Source organism: Canis lupus, chromosome 5 (assembly GCF_003254725.2).
Source record: "Canis lupus dingo isolate Sandy chromosome 5, ASM325472v2, whole genome shotgun sequence".
NCBI lineage: Eukaryota > Metazoa > Chordata > Mammalia > Carnivora > Canidae > Canis > Canis lupus.
Genome location: NC_064247.1, coordinates 45,755,230 through 45,777,250, shown reverse-complemented (window position 1 = coordinate 45,777,250; position 22,021 = coordinate 45,755,230). Strand labels below are relative to the sequence as shown.

Here is a 22,021-nt window from a genome sequence, read left to right as displayed (position 1 = left end):
GGGGAAAAAATCCGTTAAATGGATAAATCAGAGTGACAGAGAATGAGAGAGAATGAATGGCAAAGTAAATTGGTGATGATCGAGTTTTTAAAACTTGAACTTGGCCTCATTAATTTACTCCACTTTCTATTTCAAGATTTAAGTTCTTTATAATTTCTTTCCTTATGTTTTAGGTTAATTTTGGTCTTTCAATTCTTAAATTGGAATTTTAGGTCTTTTTTTTTTTTTTTTTTTTAAACACCTTTTGGTTTTTCAAACAGAGTCATTTAACACTGTAAACTGTCATTTAAGCACTGCTTTTGTTACAGCTCAAAGTTTATCACTGTTTTATTATGGTTCAATTTTTAAAATATTTTCTAATTTCTTTTTTGACCCATGGATTACTTTATAGTGTGTTGTCCAATTTCCAAAACAGTTGGGATTTTCTTAGCTATTGTTACTAATTTCTAATTTAATTTCACTGTGGTCAAAGAACATATTCTATATGATTTCAGTCCTTGTTAGTTTATTGAAATTTTGAGTTTTATGGCTCAGCACATGATGTATTTTGGTGAGTATACCATGTAAACTTGAAAAGATTGTGTATTTGGCAGTTGCTGACTCTTCGGTTCTTTATATACCCATTAGGTTTAGCAGGTTGATAATTTAGATATTTATTTTGGGCCTGATTTTTATATGTCTGATCCTATCATTGCTAAGAGGATTGTTAATATTTATATTGGTGGAATTAGTATTTTTTCATTTAATTCTGCCCATTTTTGCCTTCTATAGTTTGAGGCTTCATTATTGGGCATGTATACGTTTAAAATTGGTCTTTCTGATGAGTTTTTGACATTGTAAAATGTTGTTCTTTATCTCTGATTACATTGGTCTTTCCTTGAACTTTAAGTTCATGTTAATATAGTCACTCCAGCCTTTCTATGCTTACTATTTGCACTGTCTTTTCATAAGCATTTACCTTTGGTCTCCATTGGTAACAGTGTATCTTTTGTAAACAGAATATAGTTGAGGCTTTTTTTTTTTTTTTTTTAATTTGGCAATTTAGGTTTTTGGGAGTATTTACTTTGATTTTTGGATTTGGGTCAACTATTTTTTCATTTTCCCCTCTTTTAGTTCTTCCCCCACCTCCTTTTGAATTTTTGAAGTTTTTTGGAATTTCATATTAATCTCTTTTAGCTTTTTAAAGCTATATTTCTCTTATTTTTAGGTTTATGCTATATAAATTATATACAGCCTTAACTTATTACAGTGTATTTGGAATTAATATTCTAACACTTCATATGAAATCTAGAACCCTCATAACCTTATAGGTCCATTTTTCCACTGCTACCCTTCATGCTAGAGTTTTATCTGTTGTAAACTGCACAAGAGAATGTTACAGATGTTGCTTTAAACTGTCCTAGGAACTTAACAAATTAAAAGAAAAATAAATGTTGGGTACTTGACCATTTCCAATGAGCTTCCATTTTTTCCAAAGATAATCAACTGATAGTCTAAGAACTTCTTTTATTTTATTTATTTATTTATTTATTTATTTATTTATTTATTTATTTATTTATGGTGAAAAAATTTAGATTTATAGCCGGTTGGACTCCGTTTAGATGATCCCAATTTTGTTGGCAACATCCAAAGCATCATAGTCAGGAGCCAGTTGAACATATGCTTTCTTCTCTCCATCAGGCCTGATCAAGGTGTTGACCTTAGCCACATCAGTGTCATAGAGCTGCTTCACAGCCTGTTTGATCTGGTGCTTATTGGCCTTGACATCCACAATGAACACAAGTGTGTTGTTTTCTGTTTTCTTCATGGCTGACTCAGTAGTCAGGGGGAACTTGATGATGGCCTAGTGATCAAGCTTGTTTCTCCTGGGGGTGCTCTTTGAAGGATATTTGGGCTCCCTTCGGAGACGCAGGGTCTTGGGTCGTCGGAATGTAGGTGATATACGGATCTTCTTTTTTTTGTGACTGTGCATGCCTTTCAGCACCGCTTTCTTAGCTTTCAAAGCCTTGGCTTTGGCTTTGGCTTTGGGAGGGGCAGGGGCTTCCTTCACCTTTGGCACCATCTTCGTGAAAGGGGAAGGGCTAAGAACTTCTCTTAATATTTAGTTGTAGTGAAGATTTTCTGGTGACAAAGTCTCTTATTATTGTACTGCTCAGAAAATGTCTGTTTGCCTTTACTCTTAAAGGATATTTTTGCTTGAGATGGAATTCTAGACTGATTGCTTTTTAAAAATCTTTTAACGCATAAATGATGTTGTATTGTGTGCTGGACTCCACTTCTGATGAGAAGTCTGTGAAAGTTGTCCCTGGATGTAATATCATCACCCCCCAAAACACACACACACACACACACACACACACACACACACACGCACACCCTGGCTGCTTTGACATTTTTTCCCCCTCTCTCTTTGGTTTTCAGCAATTTGACTATAACTGTCTAGACCTAACAGTCTTGGTATTTATTTATCCTCTCTGGTGTTTGTTGAGCTTTCTAAATCTATAAATGTATAGTCTTCATCAAATTGAGGAAATTTTGATCATTACTTCCTCGGATATTTTTTCTGCATCATTCTCCTTTCTCCTGCTGGGACTTTAATCACATATATGCTAGATCTTTTGATATTTTACATGTTTCTGAGTTAATGCCTCCTCCTCCTCTTTAAATTATTTTCCTCTCTGACTTTCAGATGAGATAATTTTTGTTGATCTGTCTTTAACTTTACTCCTATTGCCTCAGCCTGGTGTTGAACTCCACAGATTTTTTTTTTTTTTAAGCTTCAGTATCATATTTTTAAACTTCAGGATTTCCACTTGTTTCTTTCTAATGGGGTATTTTTCTAAGATTTTTTTCATTCATTGCAAGCATGTTTTCCTTTGTATCCTTGAGCATAGTTATGATAGCTGCTTTAGAATCCTGCCTACTGCTTCTAACATCTGCAAATATTTGAACTTGATTTTTGTTTCTTTATTCTTGAAAATTGGTCACACTTTGGTTTTTCTTCTGTCAAAAAATTTGGACTGTACTCTGGAGACTATGAAAAATTTTGGATTCTATTATATTCCTGTGAGAAGAGTTGATTTTTTTTTTTTTTGTTTGTTTGTTTGTTTTAGCAGGCAATTGGGCTGATTGGATGCAAACTGCTAGTCTATTTCTTGTGTTTCAAAACACTCTAGTATTTAAAATGTATTTTGGTAGAAGTCCGTCGTTTTTCTTAATTATTTTTATCAATTGTTATTTGATACTGACAGTTCTACCTGCAAGATTTAGAATTTGATGTTTTATTTCACCAAATACAATTCACTGGAGTGCAGCAAAGGAGAAGCATATTGGTCTTAAAAGAAATTGATACTTAGCAGATGCTAATACTCCAAATTATTCTTGTACCTAAGTATAAATTCAAGTCTCTAGTCATGAGGAATTTGGACCAAGTCAAAACAATGGATTAGAATCTATCTAAAAAGCAATATCTAGATCATGAACAAAATTATATCCCTTTATTCATAGAAGAAGGAATATACTCTGAAGCAGAACAAACACAAAATAGTTCTTTCTTCAAAGATACTATGAATAGACATAGTCTGTCTTTAGAGAGAGGATACTTTATGTGCCAAAATGTAAATAATCAGTTGTATGTAGTGGGATGTTTCAGAATTTTAGAGTTGGAAGGGACCTCTGAGACCATGGGTACGGGCCAGAAAGGTTAGGAAGCTTCCTTCCAGTCTTTGGGGCAGCCTTCTTGTGTAGGGATTGCTTGGAATGGAGAACTAAAGAGCCTCATCTTTTGATACAGAAAACAGAGTTCCACATAGGTTCTGTCATTTACTATCAATTTGATTTTTGGCATGACACTTAACCTTTCAGTGTCTGCATCCATTTTATTTATAAAATAGAGGTAATAGTCTATCTTGCAAGATTGCTTAAAAAGTTACCTGGCTGGCACAGACTAGATATTTCAGTATTTTGTATTCTGCTTTCAGAGGTATTCAGTATTTTGTATTCTGCTTTCAAAATGCCGGTAGAGGGATCCCTGGGTGGCGCAGCGGTTTGACGCCTGCCTTTGGCCCAGGGCGCGATCCTGGAGACCTGGGATCGAATCCCACGTCGGGCTCCCGGTGCATGGAGCCTGCTTCTCCCTCTGCCTGTGTCTCTGCCTCTCTCTCTCTCTCTGTGTGACTATCATAAATTAAAAAAAAAAAAAAATGCCGGTAGAGTGTGCATATAAGAGTGAAGGAGTGAGAAGATTGCTATTCTTAATGTGTTAATATTCTTAGGTAACGCCTGCAAGAAAAGATCTATGAATTTTAGAGAATTTCTGGGACAGAATGATCACAGAAAGACCCTTGAAGGGGGACTAGTGGGAGCTTTAACTAGAAGCCATGCTAGTCGAGAAGTAGGAGACTGGACATGGGATTTATATTGGCTTTGCATTTGTATTACTTGTGTATTTCTATTACTGGAAACTCTTCACTGTAGGAAAACCTGGTTACATTATTGAACTGTGCACTGAACCACAGAAGAAAGGGACAATGGTAAACAAGAGGAGGTGTGGAAGTCAAGAGGAGGTCTGAACACTTGAGAATCAGGTGTTCTGATTCTGGCTCCCTGTGCCTGGTACTAAAGTAGGCATTTAGCAAATATTTGTTTTAAAAAAGTTTCTAGAGATACCCTTGCACCTTGGTATTCATATTTCCAGAATCTGGGTTTATTTTGGATTGCCCAGCCAAGTATAACCTAGTGTGGTAGTAGCCTGAAGGCTCACATTTTGTTGATAATTACCTAGTTAAGTATGTTCAAGGCTCAGACTTGTCCAGAGTTAGAGGAATCCTGGAGGTGGTGTAGATGGATTCCATTCTTTCTTTGCCTCTAACCTTTCCCCCACCTGTCCCTGGGGGATTTATTTAGGCTGAGCCCTGGTTTAATTCACCCACTTACTGAAATCTGCACTTGGCTCTGTGTTTATTGTAAGTGTTCATGAAATTTTAGTTGAATAAGTGAACAAAAGGCACTAAATTTGTAGGAAGGTAAAAGGAAGATTGAAAGCTAGTGAAGCCACCCAGATGAGGAATTTATAATGATCAACCAAGGCTCAGAGCAAACAGATGATTATTCTCGAAAACCAGAGCCCTGGCAAATTGAGCAGGTTGTTTAGGTTTCCTTGATTGGAAATTAATCTAGGTCTCTTTCAGCTCTTATTGTTCATAGTCTGACTTTCCAAGAGAAATTCCTTTTTATCTTAGAAACCCTCTTCCTGGCCCAACGTATTCCTTGTTCCATAAGATGAGATGGTGGTCTCTCACTTTGGAAAAATAGTATAAGAGAGGGTGTGATAGTTTTAATATTTATGTGACTCTTTATTTTTTAGTATATCCATGTATATTTTCTCATTTTATCCTCTTAATGACATCATAAAAAGTGCAGCTATCAGTATCCCATTTTCCATACGGGAAAACTGTATCAGAGAGGTCATTATAAGTGTTAAAGTGACAAAGACAGAATTTTTCTACTTTTGTGTTTTCTTTGTATCATATTGGTTATGATAATATTTGTCATCATTTATTGAATATGTATTATTAAGTACTGTCATTAAATCTTCTGTAGCCACATAGTTCTCCCCCCACCCTTTAAATTCTTCTGTCTTACCTCAGTGTTTCTCCTCAGTGAGGCCCTTCTTGGCCACTTGTTTCTAAATTTTATTAATTGCACCCCTCTTTACTTTTTATCCTCATTTCAGTTTTATTTATCTCCTTATAATTTATCACCTAGGATGTGTATATGCATTTATTTTTTATATGCATTTTTGTATGCATTTATATATTATTATTTCCTAGTAGAACAAAAACTCTTTGAGGGCAGAGCTATTCAATTCCTCGATGCGCTCTCAGTATCCGGAAAAAATATCTACATGTAGTATATGGTAGGTACTCAGTAAACATTTGCTATAGGAATTCATAATCTTCAAAACCAGCTCTATAAAGCTTACGGACGAAGAAAATTATGCACAGGTAAATATCTTGTCCAGGGTCATCTTAAGTGGTTAGAGAAATTGATTATGAATTCAAGTGAATTTAGATTTGGTGTTCTACTACATATCTTCAAAATTTCATCTCCTAAGGTATGAGGGAAGGTACTGCAGAAGCTGTTGTAAAATGTAAGGATGAAATTCTATCTTTCTTTTCTTTCCACTTCTTCCTCTAACAATTCACCTTATCTGCTTGATATATTAGAGTTTAGTATGAAGTTTTTTTTTTTTTAAAGATTTTACTTATTTATTCATAGAGACAGAGAGCGAGAGAGACAGACAGACAGACACAGGCAGAGGGAGAGGTGGGCTCCATGCAGGGAGCCCGACGTGGGACTCGATCCCAGGTCTCCAGGATCACACCCGAGGCTGCAGGCGGTGCTAAACCCTGGGCTGCAGGTGGTGCTAAACCGCTGCGCCACTGGGGCTGCCCAGTATGAAGTTTTTTTAAAGTAGTGTGTCACTTTAAAAAAGATCTACCATTGATTACACTATATCCTTCTGCTTTTCAAAAATAATCCTGCAAGGTTGAGTTTGAGTTTAAAAGAAATGCACAAATATTATGATTAGGAGATACTCCTTAAACTTTGTTGGAAATGGTAAGAAAATATTAAATAAATGTTCTTAAAGCAGAGAGAAAATTTAAGGTATTTGTAGGTCCTCTAAAAATAAACTCCTAAGTGGAAGGACCATGTCAGAATAATGTTGTAGTGCTTTATGGATATTGGGAATGAATGGATAAACTAGAGTATGATCTCTTGGAGGGGAGATTCTGAGCATACTGTGGTAAGTGGTAGATAGTTGATGAATTCAGCAAACATTTGTTGAGGACTTACTATATACTTGACATTGTAGGAAGAGAAACAAAGAGCTTATCCCAAGGACATAGTTAAGTCACACGAGACATGTGTTCATATATTTGGTATATCTTGCTAATCTCTTGCAGGTGATGCCCCAAAGGACAGAAGTACCCTCTTTGGGAAATATTTCCTGATTGTATTTGAGACTGAACAGTGGTCTGAATAGATTATCAATTCCATCTAATGTGGCAGTACTTTCAGCTCAAACTAGAAATTTTTTCTAGAGTTCTAATAAATGGGGGGTGGGTGCAAGAACTGGATTGTACCTAAACGGTGTTTATTCTGGAGAAAGATTATTTATTTGACACAACAGTTTGTGTTCTTTTAACAAATGCTGCTTAATGTGAATTATCTCCTTGAATTTTTACCACAACCCTGTGATACAAATACAATTCCTCTTACCATTTTAGATTTGAGAAAATTGAGACTCTGCTAAGCAATTTCCCAAAATCATTCTTGAATTAGGTGATATGGCCAAGATTTTAATCAGTGTGGTCTGATGTTGCTTTTTATACTTTTTCCACTGCCAGTTTTCTGTAGGTCTTCAATTTTTAAAAAGGAAGGTGGTTTATTCTCTCCTGAGAGTATTACTCATCAACCAAAGCAAGAAAGGAATATGTCTAAACATTTTAAGTACTATGATGAATATTAGCTGCTAAATGAGGAAAAGATTGAGTTTAAATGCTCAGTTGACATGGGTAAAACAATGACTGGGGTGCCTTCTGGACTGTTAGTGACAAGCCTTTTAACTCTAATAAATCACAAGGATGTAATATGAGGAAGAGCATTATATTACTAAGGGATCATCCTGCAGGAACATAAACAAGATATAAAAGTTAAATGAAATCTTTCACTCTTTTTTCCCCCCCCACAGTTCATCATTATTCCGTTAGAACATAACCCTAAGACACTTGCTAATAATGTATGTCACTATGGAATTTCTGTTGGGTTTTGGCTTGTTTTGTTGTTGGCGTTGTTTTGTAAATGAGTACCTCTTATATAAGAACTTTTAGCTAATGGAGTAATTGAAAAACTGCAGCTGTTGAGTTAGTACTTAGGATTAAAGTCTAATAGAGTGAGCTTCCTTTCTGTTACACGCAAGTAGAACTTGGTTGACTCTGGCATTCCCAGTGTGGAACTGTGGTTGGTAAAGCTTTTCATAGTATGGCTTCCCTGGAGAGTGTAGCAAACCCTTTGCTACTCTCAGGACTCCTAGGTTCTCTCTCAGTATGAAGCTTTGACAATAATCAGTATTTCTGACAAGCCAATAATCAGTATTTCTGATTATTGTCAATGTTACTGATTAATAATCAGGAACTGCTCAGCCAGCTTGCCTGGGGGAGGGGCGGGGAGCAAGATGGCTCAGGAGAATGAAAGCAACCAGATGGCTACCTATCTCACTATTTAATAAATAGCAGTTTGGAATTTCAACTATTTATCTTGTTTATATTTTAAGGAAAAAATATATATGCAGCATATGTTCCATATGCTTGTTTATATTTGGAAATTAAAATATGGTTGTATGCATGCATGAAAAGTTTAATTCTGATGCCAAATATAGACTGGCTGACTTTAAGCATATGTGTCCTGTACGTTAGCCAATGTATGTGCCTCATATTGAGATAAGGGGAGATAATCCTGCTCTCTCTCTCACTCACACACGCCTCTCCTGTGTACTCACACATTTGATATGATGTACTCTCTTTGAACACACACAAAAAATGCAGTATCTATTGTTTACAGATATGCATTGTATTCTGTGCACATATTTACAGTCTCTGTAACCCAACATTCATGTTTACATTTGTTATATGTACTCTTACCCCGGCAATAGAAAATGGAAATCTTTCTCTCCCACCACCATCACACACTAATATTTAAGGCTTATGAATTCTAGTTACAGATTTTTTTTTGTCCTTGTTTTGGCAAAAACCCAGAATAATCCTTTTCCCCCATTCTCTTAATTTCTATACATTGTGTTCCCACTGTTGGAGATGCAGCAAATGCAGGCGTGCAGGTACTGTTTCTCTATCAGCAAAGACAGGGAGAAGGGAGTGTTGCAGGCAGGCACCACTGGAGAGTATTTGGTAGCCAGGTACTGAAGGATGAAGCCTTTGGAGCAGGGCAGGAAAAGAAACATAAGCTCCCACTCCACTGTGCATCTCTCCCTGCTCCAGCATTTCACATAACCCTGCAGTCTGTATGTGTGCAGATGTCGTCTTTTCGTAAAGCAGAAACTTGAAAAGTATGGGCTTTTTACTCAAAATGCATCTAACTAGAAGGGAATGGACTGAGTGGAAGTCTTCATTCTATAAGCCAGGAAGACTGCATCATGAGAAATGAACATTCCACTAAAAGTGGAAACAATTTAAGCTCATTATACCCACGTTTCCAGTGTCTCTGGGTTGGATAGTACTCAAATACTGGGGAGAAGGTAACAGCCAAGATCTCTCCAAATCCACACAAGACTGCTGCTCCTACTAGAAAAACAATCCAATCGTCTACATTGGCAGAATGCATACACAGAATCTCAACTCAGAGTGTATTTGAAAACTGGTGAGCCTCCTCTAAGAGCAGGGACCACCTCATCCCTAATATATTCCTTAGCACAGTAGGAAATACTTGTGGTGAGGACGTGAAGGAATTAATTGCTGCTAATATCAAGAGCTTCAGAATTAGCCAAACCCTTTGAAAGTCTGGACCCATGAAGTAACACACTGATAAAAAATAAATCTTACCAAGATTTCAACTTTGTTTTAATATTGGAAGACTGGGCAGGTCAGGATCATGCTAAAATAGCTGATGGTGGGCATTTTCACTCATTGGTGCTTAAGCAGTCCTTTTATATGCTTTCCTTTTATATGCTGCAAAGTGCATGCTGGTTCTTCTGCAAACTCCTGGAGGAGTGTCGCTGTCACATCCTCTGACACCATGTCAGGCACCCCGACTACCACCACCACCAGGAAGGTGTTAGCAATGAATCCTACGCAGACTGCGATAGAGAGCAGGCATGCCCCAGGTCTTCTGTTTGCAATCCTCCTTGTCATCAGATAGGGGATGAGAAGACCTTCCCAAATCCAACTGTGAGTTAGAGAATGATATCAGATGCAGTTTGGCAAGGGAACACACAGAATAGTTCAGAGAACGATATAATAAAATTGTTGTGATTGAAGCAAATATCCTCATTCCTCTGGTTTGGAATCCACATGGGAAACATTACTTCTTCTTGTTTCTAGCAAATCTTAATAGCATTTCCCTCTAGTATCCAGGCTTTGCACCTCATATAAGTGGTCTATGTGAGTGTTGTGGTTGTTTCCTAATTAAAACAACAGCAAAAAAGAAACAAAAACAAAAACAAAACTCCTACCTCTGTATCAATACTTAAAGCTCTATGTCTATATTGTAAAGGCCCCGAGATCTCAGAGGCTCCTTTGTCACTACTCGGGTATCTTGAAACTAAAGCGAAGAAGTACCTTTTCTCTATCTATTGAGAGAAGTGTATTACAAACTGGCCTCCCTGTTGGAAGGTAGGACCAAGAGAGAGTGCTCTCCTTCCTGAGGTTTTCACGCCATACTCAATAATCAGGTGATTATGGATATTCCAGGCCAGTCTTCAACAGTTGAAGAAATTGAATGCTTTCTCTTGCACTATTTCCCCCCTCCTCAGTTTTATTTTTTTTTAATTTTAATTTTTTATTTTTTATTTAGGATAGTCACACACAGAGAGAGAGAGAGGCAGAGACATAGGCAGAGGGCGAAGCAGGCTCCATGTACCGGTAGCCTGACGTGGGACTCGATCCTGTGTCTCCAGGATCAGCCCCGGGCCAAAGGCAGGCGCTAAACTGCTGCGCCACCCAGGGATTCCCCCCCCCCCTCAGTTTTAAAGGGAATTTATGTTGTGGGAGTTTGTTATTCCAAATATGGAGTACACTTTATGTTGGCCTCTGTCTTGTGCTGACTTATCTTCTTATAATGGAGGACTAGGAGAGATCTACTTACTGTATTGAGCTCTAAGGTCATTAGAAGAATTGTGTATTAATGAAGTCCTGAAATGGCATGTTCTATTCCATTGGAGAGCTAAGTCAATATTCAAAAAGGGGAAATGGAAACATCTTTTTTCCATTGTGTTTCAAGATTGTCTTCCCAAGAATTGGATTTACTAAGTTCTTGCCAGGTCAAGGGTAAGGAAGTGTTTAGTGGTAGCAGATTTTTGTTTCCCTGCCAGTGTCATCTTTCCACTTCATTGCTGAGCTAATTGACACTTGCTGGCAAGTGTTTGATCGATCTACTCTCAAAGGGCCTGTCAAGAAACCCTAAAACACTGGTCAGATGGCCTGTAACTGGAGGTTAGCTGGGGTTTTGACTTTCATTTATACAGAAAAGACTTCCTGAGTCCCTGCAGTGTGCCAGGCCCTGTCCCAAGTTGCCAGATTGGTTGGAGATGAGATATCATTTGCAGTGGGTGTGGGGAAAATTGCAGGGTCCCAGAGCCCTCTCAGCCTATCCCCAGTTTCTCTAGTGGTATGGCCTCCCGTTACTTGGAATGCTTCTAAAGTTACACCTGGTGTTGATAAGTTATGCACAGATATTTGTACTCTAAATATGGGTTTTACAAAGTAAGAGGGGCCTGAGTTTTCTTTCCTTTTCCATGATTGTGTTCTTCATGGGTCACCAGAAAATTACTAAATTCAGAAACCCAAGATATTTCGCTCCCTTTCCACCATGATTAATTTCTTACGCAAACTTCTCTCGAAAGTTGTGAGTTAAACGGTAGGGGTTAGCCTCTGTACTGTGGTTCCTGCTTCTCCCCCCCAATCCCCAATTCTCAGCCTCTTGATTTTTCTAAGGTCAAGACTAGGCTGAACTTCTTGTTCCTCATGAAGGAACAGGCTGTAAACTTTGAAGGCCTGAGGACTTGCTTATTTTGGTTTAAAGGAACCTCAGCTCAGGAGCTCCTATTACAGAATGAAGTGAGAAGAAGTGGATTGAAGCCTGCCCTTCCCATTGTTTCTTTTGTTATGATCTGGTTGTTAGGGGTAGAGTGGGGTGAAAACCAGGGCAAGAGCTTGTTGAGCCCTTGAGTTGATAACCTTGGCTTTCAGGAGGCTTGGGTGTGTGTTTCCATGACTCTCCTGAAATACCTAACACAAACTGCTGCCCAAAGCAAACCCCTTATAGCCTTTAAAGCAAACCTGCATTTTGCTTAGAGAGAAGCTGCTGCTCTCAACTGTTTCCCAGAGCTCGGCCTCCTCTGGTTCTCTGGCATGTCAGCACTTGCCTTCTGTTTTTTCCATTGCACTCCTCCCCAGCTCAGCCACAGGGGCCCCACCTCTCACAGGATCAGGGTATGTGACCCTGGAGCCCAGACAGCCTTGCACATAAATCTTCCTGGTCCACCTGCAGTTCATCTGTCAGCAGCTGCCCTGCTTCTCCACTGGATGTGCTATTCCCACACATCCGTCAGACAACCCTGAAGCTTCTGGTCCATTGGAAAGTCAGACTGACCCTATTCTGTCTACAGGTCTTCACTTATTTTGTGTTGTATCCTTGCCTGCTGTGCCTAGCTCTTCTCTGAGTGATTACACAAAGCCCAAACTCTGGTGGTTGATGAGCAGCCACATCACAATGATGGTTATTGGCCATCAGGATACCTTCCCTGAACTGGCGTTCTTTTTCTAGGCAAGACTTATGCCAGAGCAGCTGATACTATCCAGGGGGCAGGTCAAGATAGGGAATTAGACAGGTCCAGAGTTTGATTGGCTTGAACCAGAAAGGAGCAGTATTCATAGGTTTATCTGCCCTTTCCTAGAACTAGAAGCAGATTTCTCCAATATTGCAAATAATGGTATATTGTATGAGGACAGATGAATACAGTGGTGACCACTTCTAAGTCTTTTCTAGCTGCTAGGCACTGCATTAAATAAAAATACATAGTATAGTGTTCAAGAACATGGGTTCTAATTATTAGCTGCGTGGCCTTGGGCAAATTAGAACCTCTATTAAAAAGAGCATATAGCAATTACTAAAAGCTATTGGGAAAATTAAAAGGCTTGATATATAGTTGCACTTTCAAAGTGCCCAGCACATGGCCAGCAATCCATAAATGCTAATTGTTATGCTACTGATTTGTGGGGGAGGGGGAAATGGGATCCTTAAATAGGAAAAATGAACAATATGAAGTAGGTTATGAGGGGTGCAGATGGTGAGTCCAAGGTGATTTTGGAAAGGAAGGGTCTGAGGAGGATTCAAAGAGACAAAAATTGGGCTGGAACTGAAAGAACGAGTAGAACTTAGAACTTAGTTTGATCTGGGAGATTTGATTTTTTTTTTCCCCCTGCAATTTGGAGAGTTTGTAGCACATAGAGAAAATGGAGCTAGGGTTAGAAGAAATGATCTCTACTTTCTACACTCACTCAACAGGAGTATGGGCCCACTACTGAGCCTAGATTTTCTGAGTGTAGGAATGGGACAGGGAATACCTGCTCTGCCCAGTTCCCAGGGTTGTTGGAAGGCACACATTAAGATGAGTCATGTAAAAATGCTTTGAAAATGGCAAAAACAAAAAACAAACAAAAACCCAGAGTAAAGTCCTTATCAGATCCTTAAGTTTAGAAAGAGAAGATCCCAGATGAATCCTGAGTTACCTGCAACTGTAACTACATAACCTTTAGGACATAGTGCTTTCAAAGAGGCATTGACAGCTCTAGCACGGTCCTTAGTCCAGTGTTAACGCATCCAGCCTGCCACCTGTCCAATTGCCAAAAATTATGTTCTTCAAGATTCTCCATTCAAAGTACCTGTGTCAATACATAAAATCCCCAAATAATAACTACAATAATAGTAACAATAACAGCACTAGTAACACAAAAATCAGTACCATTTATTTGGCACTGACAGTATGTTATTCTCTTGAATACTTCACAAACTTCATCCCTTTTAGTTTTCAAACAACATGAAACACCTGTTACTATTTCCAGTTTAATATCATAAAGTTGAGACTCAGAAATAATTTGCCTAGTTCCTTTAGCTAGTAAATGACAGCTGGATTTAACTCAAATTTATTTGACTCCAAAGCTTAAGCCCTTTATGCCATTTTGCTTTTAACCTAAGAGGGGAAAATAGAAAAGCTCCCTCCTTCCCCTGCCGACCCTGTGCCAGGTTTTCTATGCAGGATGGAAGGATGAGGGTGAGTTAAATTAACAAAATGGTCAATGTTCAGGCAGCCCGCTCCCTTACTTAGGGCTTGGTTATTGGAAAACTTAGACCTTACATTACTTTCCTATCACTATCACATGCATTTCCTGGTATGGAGACTGGGCTAGAACAATAAGAATAATCCCTTGTACTTCTCTTGGGCTTTATATGTTCACCATTTGAACAGCACAATAAGCCCCTGTAAAGGGGGTAGTCTTCCTATTTTACTCATGAGAAAACTGAGACTAGTGAAGTCAGTTGCTCAATATTTCTAGCCGATAATTGAGAGAGCTGTTTAGAGAATATTGCAACTGTTAATAATTACTAAAAATAATTACCAAGAGATAGCAAAGGTACTGCATTGTATATATATCCTGTTTACCGTGTGCAACCTGAGACATGAGAATGTGTTCTACTTGAACTTTGGAATGCAGTGATGTGATGTTCAGAGATGGTAAGCATTTGTGCTTGCATATACTTAAAATTATTTGTGTCACATTTAAATAACCAAATCTTGAAACTGCTGGGGGAAATAATAATTCTTGAGTAATAAGACTGGGATTGGAGGGAAAGGGGATCAGCTATTAAATTCTTATCACAGCACAAAGGTTTTTGAATGTCAAATGTTAAACTCTTCTACACTCAATAGGAATTTTGCTATGAATCTTCAGTCCCCTAGGGTACCTTTCCTGTCGGTGCCTGTCAGCTTCATTGTTACGCATTTTAAATGCAGCTTTCCTTAACATTCAAAACTCCTTCCGGAGTTTTAGGAAAGAGACATAAATAAAGTGTGTACTCTGCCTTTACATTTTTGTTTTCTTTTACCTTTTTGTGTGTCTGCCCCACCCCCAGTCTTTAGAACTATAAAGCTAAGGTAGAGAGAGCTTTAAAAAAGGGGGCTCTGGGGAAGTATGCAAATGGCAGAAATGTCTATGGGAAAATTAAGGGAAGTGAAATTCAGCAAGAAAGAAATTCATTGATGTTGTGATGAAACGTTGTCACTGGAGATGATGACAAATTAGAATCCGTTCCCATGGGGACCGGCGTGCTACCTACTGATCATTTGACCCATGGCTGGATGTTGGCTAGCCAAAGAATTGACCCAAAAGATGACAAGATGGTTTTAGTCCCGTCGTCTCATCAGCATTCAGGAACCCCTTAGGGGATGAAGGGGAGAGGATAAAGAAGGATAAAAGATGAAAGCTGAGCTGTGGAAAGAAAAATGTTTTTAATTACACTGAGGAGGATTGTGGGTCCACCTGTAGCTTTTGTTAAGAACGTCCTTTGTTTTCTCCTGTCTGCAGGGATCATGGCAGGATACAGACCCAGAATCTGTCTGGCCTCTTGGAAGGTTCTGTGTTGGTAGCCAGTCCTCTTCAGTTTAGCGGATACATTCAGAATTTAATCTCTCTGTGGGCTATCTTTACTCTAATAGATTCTGTTATGCCCGCCGAGCAACCTGGATTTGCTTGGCATGCTGAAAGAGATTGCTTTTAGAGAGAGAGAAATACCCTGCAGTGGAGCAGGAGTTGAGGTTTCCATAGTGAATCACTATCACATTCCTTGTCAGAAGGGCACGGGGAGGTCATCTCAGGCAGTGGGGTCAAGGGAGGCCAGAGGACCACATGGGAATCAAGGGACTCTTAACCTCCACATGCCTGTTTCTTCACTTGTAAAATGGGAATTACAATTGCATCTTATTACCCTATGATGGCAGATGAATTAATTGAATGAAAATCCAGAGGAGAACATTAAATTAATGAAAGTCACTTAAAGGAATAGTGCATCCATGCTGTTCTCTTTCCAGGTTATGAGCAAAGTTAAACACCCTGGAGTAATTGGAACAATTTAAGTTAGTTTGGTGTAACTTACACCACAGTAGTCCAGCAAGAGTATTGTTTTTGGAGAATACATTATTTCAAATTTGGCCCTATCCCCTCCCTCCTTTTTTTTTTTTTTCTTTTTTTAAATCCGTGATAGAATTCAATTCTAAAACTCCTCAAAACCTTGATTTTCATAGGAATTATGTAGAATTCTAAATGTATTTTTAGAAGTCTAATTATTATAAAGTAATGAGACTGTGTGTGGCTTATGGTACTCTGCCAAGAATTTCACAGCATTTGTTAAGATGGGTTTGAAAAGAAATGGGAGGAGGGAATTGTTGGGCTGTGTTTCTTACAGGGAGAAACAATATTGCATAGAGGTTGAAGCTGAGGCTCTGAAGTTAGAATACTACTGGGTTTGGGTGTCAGCTCTACCACTTACTATCTTTGTAACTTTGAGCAAGTTGCCAAACCTTTATTTAGTGTCTGTTTTGGTGGGGGGCAGAGGGGATGGGGGGTGTGCGGGGGTGGGGGTGGAGGGATGGGGGAGGAATGGAAATGTGTACCTTACAGGGTTCTTTGAAAGATTAAATTAATATGTTTGTGAAGTGCTTAGAACAGTGCCTTGCACGTAGTTAAAATTCAACAAATGTTGGCTATTATATATTCTTTTAATAAGACAAGATGAGATATCATTACATGAAAGACAGGAGTTTCCGACTGAGAGGTGTGAATCCAGAGTGGAAGGATCTGGCATTTGAGACCTTCTGTTAATTGTCATGTGTGTCTGGGTTCTGTATGCAGGTCGCTGCCTCCAGTGATGAACATCGCAGCTCGAGACCTGTCCTAACTAGGAGGCTGAAGGCAGATGTGGCCAGCTTGCTCCGGCCTGCTACTTCTGGCCTGGCTCAACTCCTGTCCTCCCCTCTCCCCCTTCAGGGAACCCCTTAGTTCAACTCTCAGCTCAGTAACGGGGGGCTTTATGCCCTGGCTCTGCCTTGGCTAATTATATTGATGGGAGTTTCGTCAGATTGTGTGATTTATCATATTTTTAAATGTGTAGCATGCAATAAGCACCACTATATAATAACTATTATAATTTTGTGAAGAACCTTGAGATGTCTTCACAACAGGTTTCCGATCCACAGGCTACAGTTTTGATAAATTCTGATGATGTAGATGGTAGTACCTAGATCTGAGCAGCTTTGAATAACGCAGCTTCAATATGTTTATCTAGGGTTGGAATTCATCCTATCTTGGTTGTTCGAGTTACTTATTGATGCATAAAGAAAATACCCCAAACTCAGTGGCATAAACAATAATTTCTTCGTGCTTGCGTATTCTACGGGTCAGGAGCTCAGGCCAGGCTTAGCAAGGATGGCTTATTTCCATTCCAGGATGTCTGGGACTTCTTCAGGGGAGACTTATCTGGAGGCTTCGTGATGCCTACTAAGAATCTGGGTTGAGATGACTCGAAGACTTGAGCAGCTGGAGTTGCCAACCAAGCATTTAGCTGTGGCTTCTCCATGTGTCTTGGACTTCATTCAGTGTGGTAGCTGAGAGCATTCCAAGAGAGACCTGTGAAAACTGCATGGCCCTTTATGACCTAGCCTCAGAAGTTACATAGTGTCAGTTTCTCTGTAGTTGACTGGTAGAAGCCATCATAACCCTTCTCAGATTGAAGGAATGGGTGGAGAGGGAACACAGACCCCATTTGTCAGGATGGAGGGAGTGTTAAAAAAAAAAATTGCAGCAAATTTTTATAAAACTACTCGATTATGGCTCTATTTTGGGACATGTTAGGGCTTCTTACTTCTACCTATAGCAAAATAAGCCATATAGTCTCTTGCAACTACTTAACACTATCACTGCAGAATGAAAGCAACCATCAACAATTAGGTAAACCAATGACTGTTTCAGTAAAACTTTATAAACAATGAAATTTGACTTTCCTGTAGTTATTAGAACCACAAAAATACCTTTTAAAATAAGACATTTAAAAATGTAAGAATCATTCTTAGCTCATACAGAAATGGACAGTGAGCAAAATTAGAATATCATGATTAACTAGATTCTGACTTTAAGTTAGAATTCTCCAAATGTATAAAAGAAACACTGGGTATTTCTCAGATGTTTTTGTGTGTTTATTCATGTGAGAGAGAGAGAGACAAATGGTTGCAAATTCCATTTTCATTTTGAAGTGAGTTTGTAAAGCTATTACTTAGAATTTCAGTTATTTCAAGCATATTTTATCTTTATTTTTTATTTTTTATTTTTTATATTTTATCTTTATACTGTTACAGAACATTTGTTCCCAAGAGCAAGGAAGGGCTATACTCTTGATATTACAGGTAGAAAACTAATGATATTTATTACTTCAAAACCTAAGGAGAGTGCTCGCTTCGGCAGCACATATACTAAAACCTAAGGAGAAAAGATAGAACTTGCTCTTCTTGATGGACTTTCTAGAATACATGTTGTTGTGTTTAAATAAGTATTCCACATTTTTAAAGAGGATGTTGATCCTTAGACCAAAAGATCCTTAGACCAAGAGTCTCTGGGGTGAGGTGTTTCCCCCCCCATTTTATTAATTCATTAAATATTATCTGCCTGCAGTGCCAGGCAGGTGCTGAAGATCTAGGAATGAACAACAACATATGGAGTACCTGCCCTTACAGAGCATCCAGTCTAGGGGGGTAACAGACATTAAATAGATAACAGCATTAAAACATAATGTGTGTTATGCAACAGAGGGAATGCAGGGCACTATGACAATATACTTTAGGTTTTTAAGCTGGACCTGTTACTCTCATTCTCAACTATCCATTGAATGTAAGAATCCAGGAAAAAGGGATTGTTACATAAGTGCAAACTTCTGTTTAAAAAATACAGCCTATTTCCCGAGCACATTTTTATTTACCATCCTGGCCTCCACCTATCAGATGTCAGTTGTACTTTTTACCAAATTTTAAATAACCAGAATTGTCTCCAAACTTTGACAAATGTCTGTGGCGATAGGGGGAGGGCCAGTGGTTACAAAATCATCAGCGGTCTAAATTAAGATGGGAAACTGTGTCTATACATTTTATTGTAAAGACCTCAGTGAGAAAAACACTATGATTTTTAAAAAATAATAAATTCTAGTTCAGGGATTGGAATTGCAGGTGGATTTGTTAATTTGAAGGGCACACAGTTCCTCCTCTGAAAATGCTAAAACAAATTTGGACAACATTTTATCAAATTAAATGTTACTCTGATACTCTTGCTATGTCCAGAAATTTTTCTAAACTTCATGGTTTGTGTGTTGTTTAGGAAGGCTGAGAACCTCAGTTATTTAAGTGAAACTCTGAAAACTCCCAAACATCAATGGGAACAAACAAAATCAGATTTTGGAGTTGTCTTGAAAATAACAAATGAAGATAACCCACTTTGGCTTCATGTTCTCAGCCTGTGAGCTATTGGATCGTGTGAGTTGCATGGCCCAGAGGAGATGATTAGTTCTCCTCTAGTGTACTGATAATGAATAGCTCTACAAAACCAATTAGCTATAATTCTATCAGTCATTTCATTTGGGTAACATTTTGTTTAAGGGAAAGAAAAACAACACTGTTTTCCTTGGAGATCTGTAATTAAGCTGTGATATTTGATGGCAACAATGGAGGAAAAAGCAGTGTGCTTATCAATTTGCTTTTGTTATTCCCACATGAAAGTAAATTATGATGAAGTGTTCTGTTTGCAGCAGTTAAGAAAGACATTTGTCCATCTTAAAGGTGTAACAGACCAAACATGAGTATATTTTTAACTACATATTTTGCTTTATGTGGATGTCTATATTGTACAAGGCCAGGGATTTGCCATTCACGTGGAGGTCTGTGATGGTGCCCCCTGCCTGGAGTTGTGTAGCAGAAGATTCTGGATCTCATTTCCCTTCTTCGTGTATTTTTCCCTTGAAAATCTATGTGAATCCAGAACCATAAATAGTGAGTTGTTTTCTTACAATGACTATTGTTGCTTTGTAAGCCCTGTTGCCATCCTGCTGACAATAATATCAATAGACTCTGTTTTTCTTTATCTGGCAAGGCATTTTATGGATCAGTATTATTCATACATGTGAGAAGTTCTTAATGCATCATTAGCTATTAAGAGACCGCAGATACCGTTTTATTGTTGTCTGACTATCCTGGGCATTTTGCAGTTTTTATCTCAACTCACACAGTAGAATGAGCTTTGGGTGTATGTTGTGTGTTTCACCTGAGGTTTTTAATACATGCAGCCTGTGATACAGATTAATGAGCTGTTAGAAAAAAACACGATGGGTTATTGTGGTGGACTTTTGATTTATTTTGCTTACTGTTTGTCTCCCAGCTAGCCAAAAAAATCCGAGAGAAGTTCAACCGTTATTTGGATGTGGTCAACCGGAACAAGCAAGTTGTAGAAGCTTCCTATACGGCTCACCTAACCTCTCCTCTAACTGCGATTCAAGACTGCTGTACTATCCCACCTTCCATGATGGAGTAAGGCTTGAAAAATATTTTTTCTCGTTGTTTAAACTAGGAACTGAGTTGCTTTCCATTCATATTCAGATGCCTTTGCTTGTTTATTGCAAAGTGTATGGTACTTCTATCTTAAATAAGCCCTTTGTCTTTACATAGACAAGTAATTTTTCAAGAAGTGGAACTCAACATTCTATATCTAGGAAATTCCTAGGCCCTCCCCACTCACTTTTGTCAAGGTCAGCATCCAGGTTCGAAAGTATCAGATATTAGTTGAGTGCAAAGTTAAGTTAAGCTAAGAAAATTGTGAACATTTTGTCATGTTTCAACTAGTGGGTCATGAATAAAATAGTCTCACTGATTCTGGCAGTTTGCCTAATTTAAGGGAGCGCATTTTGTCTTTGGAGAGAGTAGTAAAAATTCCCACTTCATGCTTGGTAGTTTTAAAGATAGCAACTACACTACTGGGAAATACGGCTTCAGATAATACTGCAACAGCATCAGTATCTGCATAGTTAAGGCTTTTTTTTATTTATTAGCCTAGTGATATGTATATCTGGAGGGTGTAGGGTCATGTGATGCTGGAAATTGTTGGTAGTGGAAAGAATACTTCCCTCAAGGTACAAAGAACTTATTTTTTTTTTTTAAGAACTTAATTTTTACTTAGTCTTGAAACAGGCTCAGTGACCTTATTTTTGTGCATTTTTCTATCGGTGGATAATACACTTTACTATACCAATTTTCTAGGACTATTTTGAGTAACTAAAAGCTGTTAACGTACTTTTAAAAACTGAGTGTCAATGTTCTCATAATTAGTATGTATTACTCCTCTTTTTGCACGGTAAGTGCTCTTAAAGCCTTGCACAGGATGGATGCAACATAGTGTTTAGTGGTTAAATGTTTTGCTCCCAGAAGCATTTTTTTTTTTTTTTAACTTACTATAGTTTCTTGGTGGGCTGTGTAAATAGCAGGGCATCCTTAAGGTCTTTTATTCTCTGTGTGACACTACGATGAGCCTTTCTTCCTGGTTTACTCTATCAGCAGCCTAAAGAAGCTCCTCCTAGTTGTTAACTAACTAAATGCGAAAAATGGATACAGTGTAGAATGAGCCTATCTGGATAGGCATCCTCCCTGATACTCACGTGGTCTTGAATATTTGATGATTTAGCCACTCTGTCTTCATCTCTAGAGTGGGAACAATAATAAATAGTTCACAGGGTGTTGTGAGCATTTAGTGAGATCACATGTGAAAAATACTTTGTAATTTTCTGAAAAAATATTAACCCTAATGTATATGTGTGTATATGTATATACATATAAGAGTGTATGTATACAAACATACAAGTGTGTGTATATACATATACACACACCTCCCTATCATAGTGACCATCTCATTTTTTACTAGATGTAATCAAAGAAGATGTCTTTTTTTTTTTTTGTAGTTGGGGCATCAGTAACTTAACATTTTTGACAATTTCTCTCTTACCTAAAAAGAGAATGAAGGCCTAGTTGGGTTTTGAACCAAAGAAAAAACTGTTTTCAGAACAAGGAGAAGAGCTTGTGTGTGTGTGTGTGTGTGTGTGTGTAGATAGATACATTAGGAGAAATCCTTTTTTTTTTTTTTAAAGA

General features: G+C 38.2%; 1 protein-coding gene and 1 pseudogene across 1 annotated transcript in view; one reads left to right on the top strand and one right to left on the bottom strand.

Moving 5' to 3' along the window:
• Positions 1-22,021, top strand: part of CACHD1 (cache domain containing 1) — a 200,450-nt gene that overhangs the window by 83,738 nt on the left and 94,691 nt on the right. The window contains exon 3 of the mRNA XM_035717022.2: positions 20,265-20,413. Coding sequence (XP_035572915.2) covers positions 20,265-20,413 — 149 coding nt within the window. The remainder of the gene's footprint in view (positions 1-20,264; positions 20,414-22,021) is intronic.
• Positions 1,502-2,062, bottom strand: LOC112647169 (60S ribosomal protein L23a-like; annotated as a pseudogene).